We start from the raw sequence: 21853 nt of genomic DNA on the forward strand, positions 1-21853 counted from the left end.
TGCCTCTTGTCGAATGAATAGATGATAACGAATTTTATGTACGCTATTGATCAAATAAATTACTAACTTTAATTTACGGGTCAAAGTCTTACCTAATATCGAATGAACAAATGATAAACAACTTTTCATATAACTATTGCGAGCCGAGGTCTGAAAGGCTTATTTCGAAGGCTTCTTTTGGACAATTCGTTAATGAGGATGTGTGTTTATACGCATGGGTTAAACGCATGGGTTTATATACCCTAAATTCAGTTAAAACGGTAATAGAAGTCGTTTCTGTGATTCCCGTATATGGAGATGCGTAGAGACACGTGTCGCCTATTTTCTCAGTAATAACTTCATCGGAAGGCCGCGGTTACATCCGCTCGAAAGGGTAAATGTCATGCAGGAGAGGTTTGATAGAAATGACGAAACGGAGTGAAGTCTCCGTACGTAACGTAGTACTGTTAAAATAAGAATTAAAATTTGAATTACAAAAAGACAGCCTCTCGTTCAATAAATAAAACATAATTACTGATATACAACTGTATGTTTACTGTAGTCAAATCAAGAATAGTAACGCTTAGCCACCTATGTTACTAATTTGGTTTTTTTTTCGAACTCCTAGCCATTAACTTTCAATTTTGTTTTTAATAAATAACTTTAGCCTCGTACTAATTGACGCCAACATATAAAAATATATTTGGCTGAAATATCATTCCAATAAATACTAATATTGTAAAGGTTGCCTATCACGAAATCTCTGTTTTAATTTCTGTAGCGAAAGTCGACGCGTTGAGCCTTCGACTTCGTTGGTAAGCGGTCAACCGATTGCTATCTACCATTAGACCACAGCTTTACACGTACAAGTTTGAAAGTGTGACGGAAAGCGAGTGACCATCACCGACGGGCGGATGTCCGGGATTTACACGCGGATTTACGACGCCTGGTCGCGAAATTACGGTGAAATTGAACTAGCTTCCCAGGAATCGTTCGTGAAATTCCTCTCATCAGAGCGCACGGTCAAGCGTGGGAAAATTAACGAGAAATCCTCGTTATAATATGTAACGTTTGCAAGCTGCTTCACGATTAATTCTGTGGCTTCTTTTATTCAAGACTGTACCCCATATTTAAATACTATATTAATTATATTTATTGCCATTAAATGTTTAAATCAGTTTTAAACCCACTGAGATTATATATTACTTTGAATAATCTATGATCGTATATAATAGTGGGATATTATGGAGTAAAAAGGCAAGCCAGGAACAGTTTTTAGAATTATTTCACTGAAACTTTTTTGATTGAATAGATATCATAACCCATTGTATGCAATTGAACGCTATTGACGTTTAATTCCTATTATTGTTCAGTGGAAAATTGAATTTTCTGCAAAATATTTAACTGCGAACAATGATTTCTGACCTACCAACCATTTTTTGTAAAATTTTCTTGTTATCAAAACTTGTTCTAGCCAATATTTTGATATATTCGGTATTAAATTGGAGAATATTGGAATTAAACTGCTATTACAGTTTTGATTTTTATTGACGGTTGATATTTTAAAATGATAAACATCTGTGAACACATGTCAAATAATTGCATTGTCTGTAGAGCTTTTTCGTGAACAATGTCGAAATGTCCAGATGTCACGTGCAATTATAATGAAAAATAATTATAAGCTCACAGTTCAACTTTCCTATCATAATTACAAACCCTTCCTAATTTATAGTGTTCAATAGCATTGTTCAGAAAATTTTATACCAGTAATGTTTCCGGGGCTGGGTCAATATTTTTTTGTTTACAGAAAGTCGAAACTCGAAACTCGAAACTCCCCAACGCTTAAGAGGGGAGGGTCAAGTAAAACTCAAAATTTTGGCCAGTTTTTTTTTTTTTTGTTTAGAAAATTAGTTTACCATCTGGAGAATGTGCTCCGACCATTTCAACTAAAACTTCGAAGTCTAAGTGTACCTACAGAGTCATTAAAGTGATGCGACTCATGGTGTGCTTACCGCATTGCCGAAGTACAAAATAATTTACAGGCTTTTACTTATCCCCTCCACTACATCCAGACGTGCAGAAGGCCATCCTACCAATATACAAAGCTTTGTCTCGCGATGATTTGCTTGAGAGATGCTTAGACGGCTATACGCAAAACGTAAATGAAATTTTTAACGCTACTGTGTGGCGTCTGGCTCCCAAACATCTCAACTGCGGCTCAAAAATCATTGAAATTGCTCCACATTTGGCTGCCGGCATGTTTAATGAAGGATACACCTTCATTTTAAATGTTATGAATGATTTACAACTGCAAATCGGACTCCAGTGTAAGCATTTCGCCGATACGTATGGACATGCACCGTATTAGCAGACAGGAGTGTCGCAGCCTCGAGAGCACAAAAGAGGAAGGAACTGCCCAAAGAGAGAAACAAGCGGCATTGCTGAGCGAATTTGAGGAAAAAGAACGTTTATTATACGGCCCTGGTATAGCTGCTTAATTTCAAATAATTTGTAAGCTTCACAAAGGACTATTTTTAGATCCGGAAACTTTAAACGCATTTTTCTCCAAACATAAAATTTCGCGTGCCGTGCAATGTAGCTTAGAGATTTCTCAGCCGATTGCTATGAAACTTGGCACAAAATATTCCTTAAACTATTCTCCTTTGCATCAACCTAAAGCTATTTATAAAAATTGAAATAAACAGTGTTTTTAATCATTTTTTTTTATAACAAGTAGTTTTTAACATGGCGTGAAATTTTAAAGTAGACATTTTTTTTTAATCTAGGTTGATGCAAAGCGTATTACTATATTTTAACGAAAAATTGGTGGATTTTTTATTTCAGATAATTAGAGTGATCTGTGCGTTGCACGGCGCATTTTCGAGCAGCCAACTTCAAACAGCTGCTGTTCATTCATTTATGAATATTTTTACATAAAAAAAATTATATAGATTAGCTAGATGCTACAAAATAACAAGTAATTAGTTGTAAATAAATATATATTACGCACTCTTCAAAAATAATTCGCGAAAAAGCGGTTGTTTACTTGACCGTCCCCCCTTAATCGATCCACTGAAACTCCGTTAAACGACTAATTGTCATGGAATTCTTCGCGGTCTGTTTTATTAAGCTCCTCTTTCTCACAGCTGCTGATAACTTCTCCGTTTATGCAGCTCGCTAACTTTCCTCGATAATGTAATGATTCCACGTTCATGTTCCGAACATTTTTTAACACTGTTCCAAAACTTGACTAACGACAATATTAAGGTAGCGTTACTCTGATGGAGATTCCACGGAAGATGTTCGGTAATCGTTTATCTTTTGCCTTACACTTTTACTTTACCTTACTTCAAATACTTAAAAGTTAGTTTGAAATTCTTAATGAATTAGTCGTACATTTTTTCCTTCACCTCGTCTGGAATATATATTTATGTTTTATTTACATCATATGCCACCCTAATTTGACGATTTCATTCTTCTCAATACTTTAATACATTATTATCAACGTATAGGTGTCTTTCTTTCAATAGTACATGAACTATAGAAGTATCTCTGACCTAGTAGAATTACCTAATTATAATAATTAACTGATAGTATTAAAACTTATGACTATGGATTGTACTTTGTATTGTTTTATTATTGTACTGCTTTTGGAGGATCTACATAGTAGTACATTATTCATTTTCGAAATAATGACATATTAGAAAAAGTAGAATAAACCTTTTAGATACATGCGTGGATATGACGTCAAAATTAAAATTACGTGTAAATATCACGTAAGCCCTTAAGTAGATAGTCGACATTTCAATTGGTTCCTTCGATGCATTCGTACCTCCAACGGTTTTTCTTGGACTAACAGGTGAAAACGATTTTTAATTATATCACTGTTCGCCGTACATAACCGTAGCGTTGCGTTATACCAGAGGAATTTCTTCCGTGACAGCAAACACGTATTTCCGCCTCGCTGAGAGAAATAATTAAACGGCACGAAGGAAACCCTTGATTCAATCGCGATCAGGTCACGTGGAAAATGATAAATAGAACTGGAGAAATGGGGCTTGAAAACGCTTGATTGCCATCGACAGCCTCCAGTAACTGGCTTCTGTACAATATGGACATGGACTAATGTTTTGTTGCCGTATAACAAACGTATTTTCGCCACAAATTCTTTTAGCGACTTAATCGTCTAAAGCACAAAAACAACAGAAAGTATAGCATTGGAAAAAAAGCATTGTAAAAGTAGACCAAAGATGACCAAAGAAGACTACACCAAATTATTTTCATTCGACACAGTACAAAAATATTAAACATGTAATATAGCATGCATTTTTAGGAGTGAAACTACTATACAGTATAGAGGAATGAGCATTATTTTAAATAGAATTTTAATTGAATAAAAAAATTAGGGCTAAGGGTGAATGGGTTAAGTCATTAACGGAACTTATGGCTGCGTGCCTATCGTGGCGAACGAAATTGCTCGCAAAAAGATTCAACAGCTGAGCGCGACTACGATTTCGCGCGGTTATCGACGGATCGTAAATAGCTTGCTGATGGACCAGCAGGAAATTCCATTCCAGATTTAATTAGTCGTATCCTAGCCGACGTTAATGAAAATTCAGCCCGATGTCGCGGATTTTCCCCGGCTAAACGCGAGCCGGTCGAACGGTAGTGGAATAAAATGTCGATTTCTGGACCGTCCTCTGTTGATTGGAAATCGACGAACGATGAAATTGGAAGTCGAAAACTGCCTGGCGAATATCCAGTGAACGCGAATAACCGCGCTTGATACGAGCGGTTTAGGGACGTGAATGGGACGCCATTAATTAGAACGATTAAGGGTTGACTGTGATTCGATTCGTTGATTATCGACAATCGGCTCGGCGAACGTCGTAGACGGTAATAGACAATGTACAGGGTGCATCGAAACATGGGAACACAATTGAGGAATTAACGAAAGAAGTTCGTATGCGCATTCAGTTAGAATTCTTCGAAATCAGAGATCGGAAAAATTGAATTCGATCATAGATAACGTGTAACTACCTAACTACGTGTACCTTTTTTATACAGATTGTATGATTTTAATTTTTATTCTAGGGGTAATGGTTGAATTGTTTGTACTTTATTCGTTCCATTCAAATTCATTGGTAAACGAAGATCAATCGGGACTGTTTTCTTTGCAAGCAATTAATCATCGACGATCTTTTGATTTTTATTAAATAGTCTTCAGTGTGTATAGAAATGAAATTATGTGATTATCAATATAATATTCATTATGTAATACAAAATATATTAACGCAGATGAACTAAATATAATTATAAATAAGTAAATTGTCGTTAAATTTTATATAACGATTCAATTAACACTCTATAGATTTCATTGGTTAACATTTTCATACATGAACGTGATTGCGAATTTCGTTTTACAAAAAAAATTGCAAAAATTCAAAATTTCCCTTACTTTTATAATTTCAATAGACAAATCTACTGGTCAAGAATTTTAATATTAATTTTCTTTCTAAAAACATGTCCCATCTACATATACACACACATATGCTAAGAATAATGTATTTTCAAGTAGATAAATTTGCATAGCCATTCAAGGATTAAATCCCTCGTTTCGTGGTTTCCGCGAAGAACATATTCCATGGAACCGTTTCTCGGGGTTCGTTAAATGACCGCGACCGCGAAACTCTGTTCGAAAAGTTCAAAAAAAACTCGTGGTTATAACAAACCCAGACATCGTCAAAGATTAGCCCAGCGTGACGTCAGCGGGATCGGAAAAGGGTCCACGAATAATGGGAGAAAACTGTTTTTCGCATCGAAGCTTCGACCATTCCGTCCAATAGTCGACGATTCATTTGCCGTAATTGTTCCGCGGAGATATTGTGGTTGAAGAGGGACGACTGATTGTTGTCCGGTGTTCTATATTTCACCGGTGCTTGAACTTGTTGGAAACTCCATACAAGCATTCTACTTCGTGAGGACATAATTCGATTGAATCGTGAATCAAGACGAGTTCCTAATTGATCGAGAAACGTATTGCTTCTGAGCGACGGTTAGGAAGAACTACTGTAATTTTTTTGGAGATTAAGGTGTGGTACAGAGGAAATTGTAGGAGGAAGTAAGAATGATAAGATAATTAATTGGCTGAGAGTGATAGATGAGAAAAAATAAAGCAAAGGGGAAGAAACGATTATTATTAGATGATTAAGACAAAGTATTGTGATTTTTGGAAGATTTGAGTGCAGTATTGATAAAATTGTAGGAGGAAGTAAGTATGATAGGATAATTAAATGGCAGAGAGTTATAGATGAAAGAGGAAAGATAATTGGTACAACAAGGGCTGTGAGTACCAAAACAAGCTTAAATGTGTAGATTTGAAAAGTGGAAGGATGATTGGATATCAATTATAAATCATTGCCATTCATTCGTGAAAAGAAAAGTTTTGCTCAAACATGTGCAATAACATAATAAAACTTATTCGAATTCAATTCATATCAGAGTTCGTATATACTGCTGTACATAATTATCTGCAATTTGTTAAGTGTCACATTCTTATTTCTCTAATTTTTAATGCACCGTGCAAATGAACATACACTCTAATAAAATTCTTGTAACGAAATGCAATTAAGATCAATATTCACAGAAAGCAACATTCAAGTAGTTAATTAATAATATTTAAATAATTCAGATATATACGAAGATAGGAATAAAAGTAATGATTTTGCATAAAGTAATGTTACTTATTGCTTACTAATAAACATCGAACAAGATTTAAAATTCTATTGTGATCAAAGACTATTCATATATTTACTAGAGTTTTTCATTAAATTCATATTTTATCGGCGGTATGTGACTGAAATTATCCGCTAAAACAAACATTCAATAAATGTTATTGCGATGCAATATAACGCGATATGATGCCTTTGAAATTTTAGCTCAATTTCAGTGGAAAAATCTCGACGTCGATGGATCGCAATTTTGACAGAAACGAGCTCCGAATAACCTGATTTATGTCGTAGTAAACAAGGCACACGTGATTAAACAGTATTTCCCGATTTAGGACTGAATAAGCAGTTTGGTTGATCTCGGCTAGTAACGCATTTATTTCAGTTATCACACTTAATTGTCTCGTAAATTTCATGTAATATTATTGAAGTTATTGTGTTAAAATGACTTAAATTTCACATAAACCAGCATAACCTTATCTTCATTCCAATTTTCAAAATTTTTTACAATTTCCTGAAAATCAGACAGGTATTAATATTATAGCAAATAATCGCTTCTTCTTATTCGATACTTTTTATTCCAACAAATTCTACTACAACATTGTTGTAATATTTAAGATAATGTACATTTTTTGCATCATATGCTCGATAAATGAAGAATTTTAAAACACTGAAAAGAAATGTAAGTATGAGTGATTAAAAAATTTCTTTAATAAAATGCTTGGAAAGACATAATTTAATAATTATTTTGCAGTAAGCAACCATAGAATCTTTCATCTCAAAATAATTTGAGGTAAAATAATATTGACATCTCTTACCAAAGATAGAAAAACTTCTACACCAATATTACAGTATCAACTACGTTTTGTAAATACTTATATTTCATATTATATTTTACATAAATATACATATTCTGCATACGTTTTCGCATCATAATCGTATACCTCACAAACGCATAAAATTTTCAGTTTAGAAATTCCTTTCTACGCTCGAATTAATAGTTCTAAATGTTCGTATTTACTTTTCAGCGATTGTAGCTTTGAAGTTGCTCTTCCAACGACATTCCAAACTTAATCTGCGATTAAGCCTCGTCGTTACTCCCTTATCGCGCAATTTTTTTTGCAGCCTCGTGCTAAGCCGTCGCCTCGCGAAACGGTTTCGATTTAATCGAAACGAGTTTGAAATTTCCACGGTACGGCCCACTTTCGGTTTCGAGATTCGACTGTGAATGCGATCGAGGGCTAGCGTTTCATTTCGCAAATTCGCTAGCAAATTGAAATTTAGTGCACCGAGTTGTTCAGCTGTGGCCAATCTGTTTCATCCAAATTGTCTCCGACAAATCAATTTATTATATAACGATTGCCTACACGTTTTCACGTCTACATACAACGTATTCTTTACAGAATACTATTCATCAGTCCTCTGTGAAATTTTGATGTAAAAATGATTGTTTATTGCTAGATTTGATTGTTAATGTACCTCTGTTTAAAGTAGTTTGGATAGATATTGTAATTTACTTTTAATTACCAAAGAGTACTTGTTTACTCCCGGTCTTTCTAAATGATTTTAAAAAAGCTATATCTGGAAAAAAATAGGAGTGAACAATCAGCAGGTGCATTTTTATAACTCATTTAACATTTAACACTAAAACACTTTCCTAATACTGTTAATAACATTCTATATTTTCTATTCTTCCTAAATAATCCTATTTTATTGAAATCAATATGAAGATTTCATTTCTAAACTGTACAGAAAAATGATCTATTAAAAACAAAATGATACCGCGTGTTTAATATACTAATATTATTGAAGAATAACTCTTTTATCTGCTTAAAAATGTTTGAATAATCACAACCTTTTTAGTATTGTCCCTCATGTATAATATTTGTTACCATACAAAATTTCATTCATGTACTATATTGATTGCATACATTGACAAATGATACGTATGAAATTTTATGTGACAACAAATATTATTTATAGCTTGCAAACCCTATAAAAATCTGTTTATTTAACAATGATTTTGTCATTTATCTTACACAATCTATTAAACCTTTTAAATTCTCTTGACTAAATTCCTTTATGAATGAATGTAGTTTAATGGTACCTAAAATTGGCTAATTCCTTTCTGTAGACAATACTAATATCTCAAGAAGTAATTGTCTACGGAGCATAGTACATATCACGGTATTTACTTCGCAACCAGTGGTCGAAGAAATTTCAGGATAAGAGCTGCGCGAAGAGAATCGTCTCAGGAAGGAAATCCAATTAAGACGCAAACAGAGCATCTCGGCGAACTTCCAGTTTCCAAGTTGACGGAACAAAGGATCGTAAACAAGTGTCGATAGGAAGTGTGGAATATTAATTGGTATCACGGGACGACTGTTTATACGGATAATCGAGTGCCGGAAGTGGACAAGCTACGCTTTCCGGTGGCTTGTTTTCTGCAAATTGATTCGGGACTATTGAAAGGCAAATACTTTATTTAACTCTTGATTTAACCCTTCAACGACGACGTATGCACGAGACACGAACCCCAGCCATACGCTGCGTGATACTTAAGTAAAGACTTAAGTAAAGGCTGCAACGTACTCAAATTTTCACAAAATCTGAGATGTTGCTCCATTTAGTGCCTGATTTCGCGGAATGACCCTGATAGCATACGAAGGAATGTTCGTCGCAAATAATACCGATTACCAGGTTTCGCCACCTATTTTATTGAGGAGGTTGCTGCGAGTGGAGACCCGCGAGGGAGATAGAAGGAATCAGAGTCGTTCGATCTCCCTCTACACAGGTTATACAATCACCGAGGTCAATACTAACAAGGGACAATACCGAAGTGTATTAATATTTATTATATAAATTCATTCGACACATTTTTTTTTAGCTGCTATTATTCACTTTAAGGGGTTGTGCAGAACATACTATTTTGAATATCTCGGAAACCATTAGAGATACAGGTTTGCCTTAAATTGATAAAATTTATGTTTTTGACCTGTTAATAATTTTTTTGTTCTTAATGAAATTGATAATTATAATTTTTATGATTAAAATGCAGATTTGAACCAAAGTCGAACTTCTTTGATACAATAGACTCTCCTTCATCAAAATTTAAAAAAAAATCATTTATTATTGCAAAGATTGTAACAGCTTGCCCCAACATAACACGATTGAAAGAAGAGACGCAAAATTGCCCTCAAAACCAAAGTTTTAAATGCACCGGATCAAAGTAGCCTCACTTTCATCCAAATTTATACCTTTCTCGTTCAAACAGAAGCTATTACGGCCCATCTAAAACAATTTCATTTCCCCAAGTTCACTTAACGTTTAATTCCGTACCATTTCCCAATCCAGTGAGATAGGACTAAAGTAACCACTTATCGTGGACACTTCTTCCATCGGATCGTTCAGATAACGGGCGGCAATTGGACACGAATCCCGATCGCGCGCGAAATAGTAATCCGCCGCAGATTAGCAGAGAATTAATCAACAATTGAAAACGGTCGAGTTGGCCGCGCGATGCCGATATTAACGGTTCGACCTGGCATTCTCGTGGGCATGCGAAGGACCTCGATACCAATCGCGCTATGCGCCTCTATTAGAGCTTGGGTGCACGCACACGTGCGCTCAGATCCAGTATGACCAGAACGCAGGCACATAATTCCAAGTGCGTGGGTGACGTGCACATGGATCGTCAGATAATTAAGGAAATTGTTCGCATTGCGCTGGTGCGAACAGATGTTACCGCTTGACCGTTAGATTTCGACGCTCGCGGAACGGTTCATCAAGTCGAAAATGAATTTCCATGGTCTCGTATCTGGTACAATGTTCTCGTTGTGTACAGCAAGCTGTCGCACGGGTTGCGTGATTTGATCCTGGGGATGTTATTTGATCCATGCAAATGTGTATGGTCCGGGACCACTTCGGCTTAACCTTCCAGTGGTTCGAGAAGGATATTACTGTAACTCTGTAGAAACAGGGCTGTTTAGGATATTTGGATAGAAACATTGTTTTTTTTTAGGGATACCTGGATTTTTATTTTAATCTTAGGACGGTTTTTGTTGTCGGTATTTTATTTTATTTTATTTTGTTTGAAAGGTTTTATTTTAGTGTGCGGATTATTTATTACCTATAGAATTATATTATTTAGTAATTGAACGACTAATAGCGATTGATTTCAACTTGATACATTCAATTTATTTATAGTAGTTGTTTATAAATTACATTATTTATAGAATTAGTTCATAGAATTCATATTCCTTGTGAATATTCTATTGCTCTTTAAGAGGTTTCTTTACCGTCTTCGGTTCTTCCATAAATAAACTTCAGATATTTCAATATTCGAGTATTATTATTCTATTATTTTTTGAATATTACGACTCGTGTATTATACAACTTTGTATGTTATCATTCTAACATTATTTTTAATACTGTTTCTTTAAATACTACTATTTAAATATTCTTATTTTTTACTATTTAATGTAGTTGCTAATACCCCCAAGATGCATGCGACATTAAATAATATAATTTAACAAAAAAATATTCTATTTAAAAAATGAAATGAAAGTAAATTTCCATAACAACATTAGCTAAATGCTCATTAAATATTCCTGCTGCTTCTTTCGCTACTATAAGAGTTTTTTCTACAACTCGAAACATAGTAATTAACAAGAAGAAACTCCTTACACCCGAAAAGTATGAACAGATTCTCTCCATTAGAACAGAATTGTAATATATAAAACATCACAAATAAAAGTAAAATTACAAAGCGTAAGCTTAATTTTCAGCCCACAGTACGCTATTCAAATACTACAAACATCCCCACGTATGTAACGTTACAACATCGATTAATTAATAATTAAATTGTAATCACAACCAACCAGATTGAATTCGAATTTCCGTAAAGCCGTTACTCTCTCTAACCCCGTTCTCTCGAGAGCCTCGAGCTGCCCCGGAGACAGCCCCATCCAAACAGTTTAGATTGAAACGGAAAATCACAGCGGGAACCGTAGACACTCGGGATAATCGTAGTTATGGCAGCACCGGCGATAATCGAATCGTCAAACAGGCCTGTATGCGAAGTCGCGACGAGGGCTTGCGACGTCGTTCGTGTCGTTAAGTATTTAGTGGAGCGCTTCCGGCAGCCACCGATGGCAACTTGCGACATTTGGCGGTGTTCCAATCGCGGCAATGCCCCTCATAATCGTTCTGGGAACACTCTGGAGGGTACATTGTCTCTAATCTGCAAAACTTCCAAACCGGGAACTTCCTCGAAGACTGACTTGGCGGGATGGATCTAGTCCCCTAACGGCGTTTTATGACGCGGAGTTTCACTCTGGAACTGTAGTTCCAAGAGAAGAAAGCGAGACTACCGATAAACAGAGCGAAACTAAGCATTCGAGGAGAATTTGTGGGGCAAAGTTTCGACGAATTCGACCGCTTCTCTCGATGCCATCAAGGTTTAATGACTACTTCATCGCGACTTACATGGTAGGCCCAATGCGAAGACATTAAAAGGATTATAACGCGGTGGCATTAATGCTTTATGCGAATTTTTTTCTTGGATATGGATGGTGTATAAACACAATCGTTTATATCGTGTCATATCTGTTTCAAAATAAAAAGAGGAAGGTAAATGACTCCATTACTGATCGTAAAAATTAAATTTAACTAGCTGGTTATTGTTGCTCGCTCTGGGAACACTCGCGAGTGGGGTCCTTGTTGCTCGCTTAATTCATATAGTTATTCATGTTTATTTTGTGTACGACCCTTTACGGGCCACACAAGGAACTTCCCAATTCCCGAAACTAGTGTTTTGAAAAGGTCTCATAGCCAGCTTTCACAGTGCATGATAAAAAAATCATGTTGACCTTCACGTGACTTGGCCGGTCCTTTGAAGGTCAAACGGACACGATCGTTCAATAGAATTTTTGAACCCTAAAATATTTCTCTAAACTATTTTTCTCACAAATGTTCCATTTTGGAAATATTTGACTGTTTCCATACTTTTGGAGCACCCTGTATGTATATATACATGTATTATATACGCATAAATATAATAATAATAATAATATATGTATATATATTATTTATTTCCGTTTAGTTATTCACTCATAAATTTATATTCTCCCATCTAAATTGCGTTATTGAGTTAAGTTTTCTTAAAAAAAACTAAAAAACTACTGGACCGAATTAGAACAAAATCTAATCAGTTCTAAGTAAGTTAGATTGATACACATCGATTGCATCATCGATCATTTTGATCTCGCTAATAGTTTTTTAGAAAACGTTAACGAAAAATTTGTTTACATACATACATATGTACATACGCACACACACACGCACACGCACACGCACACACGCGCGCGCGAACAATTTGTTAAAAATAGGCTAAAATTACTCCAATGACCTTGAAACATGGAGATCTGTTAAAAAATCGATTTTTCATTTTAGGAGCAAATACAATAACTTCCCTACAAATCGGGAAGTTAAGAGCGCTCTGTCGCCGTGACATTCCCGGTGTACAAGGTACCGCGCGCAAAATGCGCATGTAGGGCGTGGTCAATTATCTTTTGTACGAAAATTTTCCTAAGCGTTAAATAAGAACTGTGCTTAATAAAATATGTTTCTTCTAACAAATGTTATTTGTATCTTCAATGTTAAAAGACATTTATATGAAATTCAATTAATTATATGAGTAACACATATAAGGTTATTAGACGTTCGTACCAGAAGGGTTAATTATCGTATAAGAATATTTGCGTAACATGTAGTGAATTAGTTTTACAGTGTTACATTAGTTACAGTGTCCCCTTACATGAAAATCATAATAAAAATTCGATCTCTAATACTTGTAGCAATATTTAAAAAATTTTTACATAATTACAAATGTTTTCACAAAGTTATAGAAATAGATATTAACAGTTACTTTAAAGTTTTAATCTTGACACTGAAATAATAAATAAATGATTACTCTGGAGTTTAAATGTCGATGTAAGGAATAAACTGGAACTCTAGAATTTTAATGTCGCTGTCCAAATGAAATAGTACTCTGCTAGTGAAACCAAATGAATAAAATTTTAATTAAATATGATACTACCCACTGTCATCTTCCATCCTCTCTACCTATATTTTTAAAATTATGTTAGCATTAATAGGCCTTGCAGAGAAATTATCGTAGCAAAGTTGAACTTTATTAATCCATTTAGATTCAAAATAATTGAATATCTACGTCACACTATTACTTAACAGGGAGCACGAACACGTTTTAATAGCTGAATTAGAAACGCTCGCTTTTAAAGTGCATCAATGGAGTAACCGAAACCGAACGGTGATTCCAACTGAAAGAAGCAAGGAAATACATTAGCGGAGCAGCAAATATAACCTAAATTGAAGTCACTTTGAAGCGAACTAAAGTCAACAAATTTCTGTTTTGCGACACTTGAAGAGAAGTTAAACGAACTAAAGTCAATCAGAGCTGTATTCTGATCCAAAGCCAAACGAAAACAGGTTTGTACTGCGATCAACAAATATCGAATGAAAGCCGAATAGAACGCTGCGTCATTGGCTAAGGTTTTACAAATATCTATTACAGATTAGATTTCTTCTTAAATAACATTTATTCTTGAAGTTTCAGTTTACTGAAGACAGAACTTTTCAAAATTTTAGTGGTTTTGGAACAATCCAGAAATATATTTGTATTCTTCGATAAGAGCATATAGATGAGTTCCCAAAGTTGTCTTTATTTGTTTAAATTCTTGATAAAGTAAACAGGTGAGCAATCTAGAGATACAAAAAAAGTATATTTTTGTATTGCTCCAACAAAGTCAATACAAATACATATATCATATAACTCAAAACTTTGAGCTAAGAACAGAATATTCTTTTATTTTTAGGTAACATTCACTTCTTCAAGGTGTAATATGTTAACTTGTTATGTACCACAATTAAGACGTTACACGTAACTCTAAATCGCTTCTTTAAACTAAACCAGTATCTTCTTTTATTTTTAATATTGACATCTTCAAGATGAAAGGAGTTACTTCATCATGTATCACAGTCAATATATCACGCCTAATTAATGGAATAAATAGCTTGAAATGTCTGCACAATCTGGAGAAGGACTTTCGTGCCTCGAGTACGGCAGAGAACATGCAGAGTCTCTAGTCAAATCATAAACTACCTAACAAGGTATAATACCGCTTCCTAATGTATGACTGCTAATGGATCGTGATTAACGATGGTTTCCTAACGAGATCGCGAGATGCGCCATAGTTTCCAAGTCACATACAGTAAACGAACATAGTCTCACTAACACCAGTCGCGATGGCACGATGGAAAAACTGTGATACCGAAACGTTTGAGATCCAAAGTCTATTTACGCTACTATAGCTTCGTCGATGGTGAAGGGATAGTCAACGTGGAAGTTTGTTATCAAAAGATGTGGAAATTTACTGCTTCCTTAACACCTCGCGAAGCTTCACGAGACGCGTTCAAGAGATGTTGCTAGGACAACATTTACGCTGACACGAAAAGGAATTTCTCTATCAACACTCTGATAAAGTAAAAGTTTGTTTAGATTATTCGAACATGTATGAATTCGTGGATTAAATTTGTCAATAGACTAAATTAATCTTGACAATTCGATATTCAATTCGTTGACAATTTAGAACACCCACGTATAGGTATATTTTTACTTTCACCAACTTTTCTGTTTTGATTATGAGAGATATGCATTATTTCTGTTATAACATATTTCAGATTGGCAAGAATCGTAATAATTGTATCTTTCAGAATTCTTAACGTTACAAATTTAAATAAGCCTCGACTAACTTGATCCTGACTGATAAGTACACAATTGCCATAACTTTGTTATATAGGAGTTTCTGTTAATATTTCTAATAATATTCCATTTTCAATAATTCTGTACACTGTCCTCGCCTGATCAAGTCTTATTTCTGTACGATTTGTCTAGATTATAAAGAATTTTTCAAGAGCAGCTTTATGATCTTATTTCTTCATTGTATTTAATATACTTAATTTAAAATAAAAAAAGTCGTCCTAATTCCCTTTTAAAGAACCTTTCATTTTATTATATCGAAGAAGACCTGAACCATAAATCTAAACATGTATTCACCCGAATAATAATGTTTTTACCGACTGCCTGCATCTTTAATTTGTTTTTCCAAGTCGCAAGCACCCAATCGTTATGTTCTTTTGAAAAGTCGTTTCGCTGCCACGCGACGACGTATCCTTTTCCCCTCCCCGAGTTTTTGTTTCCGTGATATCCCCGTTAATGGCCCCTGAAAATTGATCAGGCTCATTATTCACGCTCGTGGATCTCCCGCGAGTTCCGATACCTGGATAAAGCAGCGCGTATTTGTATGCAACACGATTCGTTAACGCTGTTCCTGCGATAACGAAGAACATGATTAAGGAGCAGGTCATTAATTTTTCTTTCATTAGATCGTGTTGCGCAAGCGAAATTCATGAACCGTCGACCATGGTGCGCTGTTCAGAGAGAAAAAATTTCATTAAATCGCATTACTCTTCGTTTCGCATCTACTTCACTAATGAATTAGGGGAAAATTGTAATTACAGTCACCGTGAATAATTAATCTCCCGTTGTAAAGAAAAGAACTAAATTGAATTATTGATCAACGCACAATGTGCAATCGTACGGAAGCACTATTTCTAGAGGGAAGGTAGAGCAAATTGAGAAAATTCCTGTGTTGATAGACTACTGTTGTTGATTAGATTGCGAACAAATACGATCCTACGAATGGCGAGTATATATTTATTGTGTGGTGTGCTATGAGTTTTAATTTCTTCCTAGTGGAATATATACAGACGATGAAATAATTATTTTGTTTGTACTGAAACCTTTAATATTGATATAAAGTGTTTGGGAACTCTTCTCAATAATTCAATTATCTAAGTATTAAATTTCTTAGAATATTTTTAAATGTTTCTGTTTAGTTGATGTTAGGGATTATGAATTCTGTTGAATACCACCCTAGGTTAACTAATACCTTTTAGAATTAAAAATCTACGTATGTAATTTATACAAATTATTGTCGGTTACCCTTCAATTTTAAGGAAGGAGGTGTTGGATATCGTTTAGGTTAATCTGTATCTCCTGTACTGTACCATCTAATCGTCACTACTTTAGGTTAGTCGGTAGTTTTATCTTCATGGGATAAGTAAATATTTTTAAGTTTCAAACTTAGTCATCCGTCCATACACCAACTAAGCATCCGACCCTTGTACCCTTACTCACTAACTCCGAATAACACGTCCGACTCCTTAACATCCTACGATTCTCATTGGTCCTTCCCCTTATTTCCACCACTTTCTGAATCCTTAAACACAAACCTTTATAAGGCACACCAAAATTCCTCTCTCGAGCTTTTTCGTAACATAATACGAACCAACGGAAGTAGGAACGTAGCGGTAATCTAGTTTCTAAGTACCGAATTGTATTAGAAACCGAATTTGAAATAAATCGGAATCTAACAATTCATAATTGAGGAGTGTGCATCAATAAGGAGACAGCTCCACATTTTCAAATTTTTGGGAAATCAAAGAAAAACGTTTTAAAATGCTGGTTGGTTACTTTTGCATTCACAGTATCTGAGATGTTCTGTGTTATTTCATAACACCTACCAATTATCTATATCGTGCCTCTTGAGTACCTGTGTCGTCGACGCTAGTTCCGCGACGTCTTATGAGTCCTATGATTTGTGCAGGTATCTGAACATTCTTTCGAAGTCGTTAGTTCTGCATTCAATGTCTTTGCATCGATTCACACTATCTAGAGTTATCTATGTCACGCCTAATGAATACTTGGGTCATCGATTGGGTTTCACGTCTCTCGGCTCCTACGAATTGTGTATACCTGTTTCTGGAATATTCTGCATTAATTCATAGTGTTCAGAGTCATCTGTAACGATTCACTGGGTCTAGAATTATCGACGTCCTCTCCCATAAATTCCTGGATTGTCGATGCGCGATATACGACGTCTTATGCGCTCTGTGATTTGTGTAGGCATATGAATGCAAATTCTTCCAGAACTTTTACTTCTAAGAGTAAATAATCTATACCCTATGATTCTTAAGATCCATAAAATTCTAAGATTTATCTAAAAATTCTTCCACTGTCTTTAATATCCCGTTTATCGACTCTGAATATTCCGCATCGATTTGCGATATCCGCGGTAATCTCTGCCGATTCGCGTGTCCAAAGTTATCCGCGCATCCCATAGCTACCTCAATTCTTGATGTAAATTCAAGTACAACGTCGTACGATTCACGGCTGACATGCCGTTTGAAATTGACGGAGAGACGTTCTCGAATCTCGCAACGAGATTAATGGAAATAATTTTGAGCTGCACGACAGCGACTACGGAGGAATACCCGATACGTGTAAGTAATACACCCTGTCAAGTGGATTACCAAGACAGAGAGAAAACGATGAGACACGTCAGTGCAGTGAGTCATTCGCGTCGTTGACTCATGATTAATACCGTCGGCTGCCTTTGCGAGTTACATTCTAACGCCCGAGGTACTTTAGGTTCCATATTTATACGAGACTGGTACAGGTGTACCTACAATTATTTTCATGTCCTCAACGCAAGAACTGAGGCAGGTTTGGCGCTTACATATCGACGATGTTATTCATATTGTATGTGGGGTTTCAATTGGTCTTTTCTTAGTTCTGACTTAAAGCCGACGTGGACATTTTTAATACATATTGGTTATTGTTAGAGGAGTTGTTGTCTTCAGATATTTTCTAGATGTATGAGTAAGAGTTTGGATACATAGAAGTCTATATTGATGAAGTCTAAGTATATAGATTATACAGGATATTCTACTATACAGTAGAACTCTGAGTCAACAGTGACTTGGTATCGTTAGTTAAACGGTTGCCTTTAGATATTTATTATAACATCTTTCTCAGTGCCAGAATTGAGATAGGTTTGGCACTTGCATATCGACGATGTTATTCATATTTTTAATGGGGTTTTAATTGTTTTTCTCTCAGTTCTAATTTAAAATCGCCATGAACACTCTGAGTCACCAGTGATTAGTTACTGGCGCAGGAAGCAGTTGGTTAGTAACTACAAAGAAGAATATCTCTGATGTTTGGCACCAGCCTTCTACGAATTTAACCATGGCATAACATCAGCACCGTTCCGGGTACTAAAGTTTTGATTTCATTCAAAGCTTCGCAAGATGTCATTTGTTGCAACAGGTCGTGAGACAAATTCAACAGTAAGTTCTGCTTCTATCAGTAATTAGTTACTGTTAGTCGAATGTTTACCCTGAAATATTTTTCCAGATGTATATGGATAAGAATTTAGATACATAAGAGCCTATTAAGCACGTGAACTATGACACATACTCACATCTAGTATAATGATCTAGATCAACAGGACTCGTCATAGATGACTATTGACTTGTGACATTAGATACCGATTACTACCAACTCGTGCAAGGCGACAAAAATAAAATGGGTCATCGTTGCAGTAGGTGAGGCAAAACAAAACATAATCGAGTTTTTAATTGACCCCGGGTATTTTAAATTTAATCAGAAAGTCCCCGATTAGATTTTTCATAACCCGGGTGTCCCCGGTGCCTCTTGCATTCCCACCAGAAGGATGATCCACTTTTATTTTTGTTTACTCAACCCCAGTTATTTACAGACCGTCCGTGTACAGTTGTACACACTACCGAATTAACCCCAGTCGCTATCTACACGAAATTCGTTGTGTCTTCTAACAAACCTACACACTCTGTCCTATGTGTGTTTTTAATAACACCGATGCTACGCGTCCCCGGCTAGACCAGCTAGCATCCTGTCATGCTTAATCAAAGTTTGACGCGAAAAATTGCTGTCGCTCGTTCCCCGTCCGTCTTTGTTTCCTTCGTGTCACGAGGGAATGAAAAATTGCGATTTCGCGTCAATCGACGACGAGGACGTCAACGCGGAGGAGCGGCCCCGAGGGCGAACGAATGAATTTTCATCGCCGCACATTCGACCTGTATCTGTATCCAATATTCGCATGATGGCCGGCCGTACACAAGAGACCTCTCTATCCCCCCGTCCTATTACATATTCGAAACGATGATGAAGTTGTAGCCGCTCACCTCTCTCGCCAGGATCGTTCCCAATTTTCTCTACTTTCTCCGCGAGGCGAGAAAATTCGTTTCGAAAATAGTCGACCGCATCCCTCAGTAGTCATCTTTCTTTTTTTGTCGTGAGGGAAACCGCTCTGGCCTTTTTGGGGTAAGAGAAGTGGGGGATGCCCTGCATCGTTTGCACGGAGCGCAGGACCTATGTACCGTGGCGGTTTGAAAGGGTGGATAGTAGAGAAGAGGAAACGAGGGAAAATGGAAGGGAGGGTGTTTCATTCTGGACTAACCTAGAGAACGAATTGGTACGGATATCTAGTTTTTTTAAACACAACTCTTCGATTCCTTCTTAACACGTTGGTCGACACGTCACCCAAAAATGGGTGACAGAACTTTTCGTTATTTATTGCTCTACAATATAATCAGTAACAAATATAAGTCCTTCGTTAATCTGTCTCTTTAATTAAATCCCCAACCGAGCATCTCATGCAAAGTAAAGTCGAAAGACTCGTCAAAGATAACCAGCGTAAATGTAACTTCGCGAGAAGTTGTAGATTACAAGTCACTCGCCGTTTGAAATTAATTACGTTCCTGGACAAACTCATCGATCTTTCTCTTCCATTTGTGTTAACAGATCGGCGTCTGGAAGTCCTGGGAGAAGGAGGGTCTGGACATCAAGGACATTGTCTGGCCAGGAAACAGCCATACGCCCCCTCAAGGAGTGCCGGAGAAGTTTTATTTGAAAATAACCTTCTTGGAAGAGCCGCCCTACATCAATCTCGCGCCACCGGACCCTGTAAGCGGAAAATGTCTGGTGGATCGTGGCGTTCACTGCCGAGTGGCCAAGGAGTCCGACATGGTCGAGTAAGTCGAAAGAATTGCTTACCCTCTCGTCGATCGAATCTCTATTGCTCGATGGAGCCCAAGGGCTTATCGTCTTCCCTTGACGGGGATGTTTTAAGGTAACTGGATACTTTACAGTACCAGTGTACACGGTTTTCTCGCTTGTACGATAAGTAAATTAAAGTAACATTTACTGAGATCGTCGAGTTTTGTATAGAGATGGGGATAAAATGGTAGTGGTCATTGAAATTGCACTCCTAAATGGTACCAAGGGTGATTGATTCGATAGCTAACTTTATTGTATTTACATTTACAATCCATCTCTCAGTTTTTTGATATTATAGAGGTCTATTGAGAAGACTCTTCTCTTCACAATTAATAATAAAAGACTAAAATTTATTTCTGAATCATTATGATTTCTCAAACTAATTCAAAGGCTGAAATTATTTATTCGTTTACAAACCTCTTTATTGAATTTAATCCTACCCACTAAAATTATCAAGTAGAACATTTTTCAAACTAACACAAAAACCAACTTATTTATCCATCTCCAAAGCACTTTGTTGAATTAAATCCTACTCACTAAAATAATCAAACAAAACATTTATCAAATGCGTAAAGAGTGTGTATATTTAAAAATACTAAACCAAGTATCACGTCATTTTTACAAAATTAACGCTAAAGTAAGTTTGATTACAACGTCAGTTCTTACCGATTACAATCCATTTGAATAATGCTTGTACCTATTATCTTTCTCCTATTGATTCTCGATATGATAAGCAGCTTTTGCACGAATAATTATGCACAGCAATCGCTGTACAGGCGTCCGTGGCACATTGTTCTCCAAGGAGTTCGCGCTCACAGGAGTAACCCTAAGATGTCGGGGCTTGATGCAAAATTAAGGTGCGAGTTTGCTAAAGCAGCCCCCTGCGCGCGCAACCCGAAAAGGCTGGAGTTCTCGTGTAACGAGCTAACAGTGTTAAACACGTCGGAAACGAGCCCATCGGGAAGCATTTTCCGAACTAAGGGTTGCCCTTAGGGAAAACAATTTTCGCCTCGTTATAAATTGACCTTTATTCCCACGTAATGGGCCTTGCATTACGATTTTACTAATTTTTCCGCTGCACGGATCACGCAACGCGAGTTCCCAACGTGTACCATTACTGAGA

The 21853-nt window shown here is 36.2% G+C and overlaps 1 protein-coding gene across 3 annotated transcripts in view; it reads left to right on the forward strand.

The window, feature by feature from the left end:
* The window catches only part of LOC128884762 (glutamate receptor ionotropic, NMDA 2B), a 365676-nt gene that overhangs the window by 285343 nt on the left and 58480 nt on the right, over nt 1-21853 (forward strand). For all 3 annotated transcript variants that reach the window (XM_054138365.1, XM_054138368.1, XM_054138367.1), the window contains one exon: nt 20476-20705. In XM_054138365.1, coding sequence (XP_053994340.1) covers nt 20476-20705 — 230 coding nt within the window. The remainder of the gene's footprint in view (nt 1-20475; nt 20706-21853) is intronic.

Source organism: Hylaeus volcanicus, chromosome 2, assembly GCF_026283585.1.
Source record: "Hylaeus volcanicus isolate JK05 chromosome 2, UHH_iyHylVolc1.0_haploid, whole genome shotgun sequence".
NCBI classification, from domain to species: domain Eukaryota; kingdom Metazoa; phylum Arthropoda; class Insecta; order Hymenoptera; family Colletidae; genus Hylaeus; species Hylaeus volcanicus.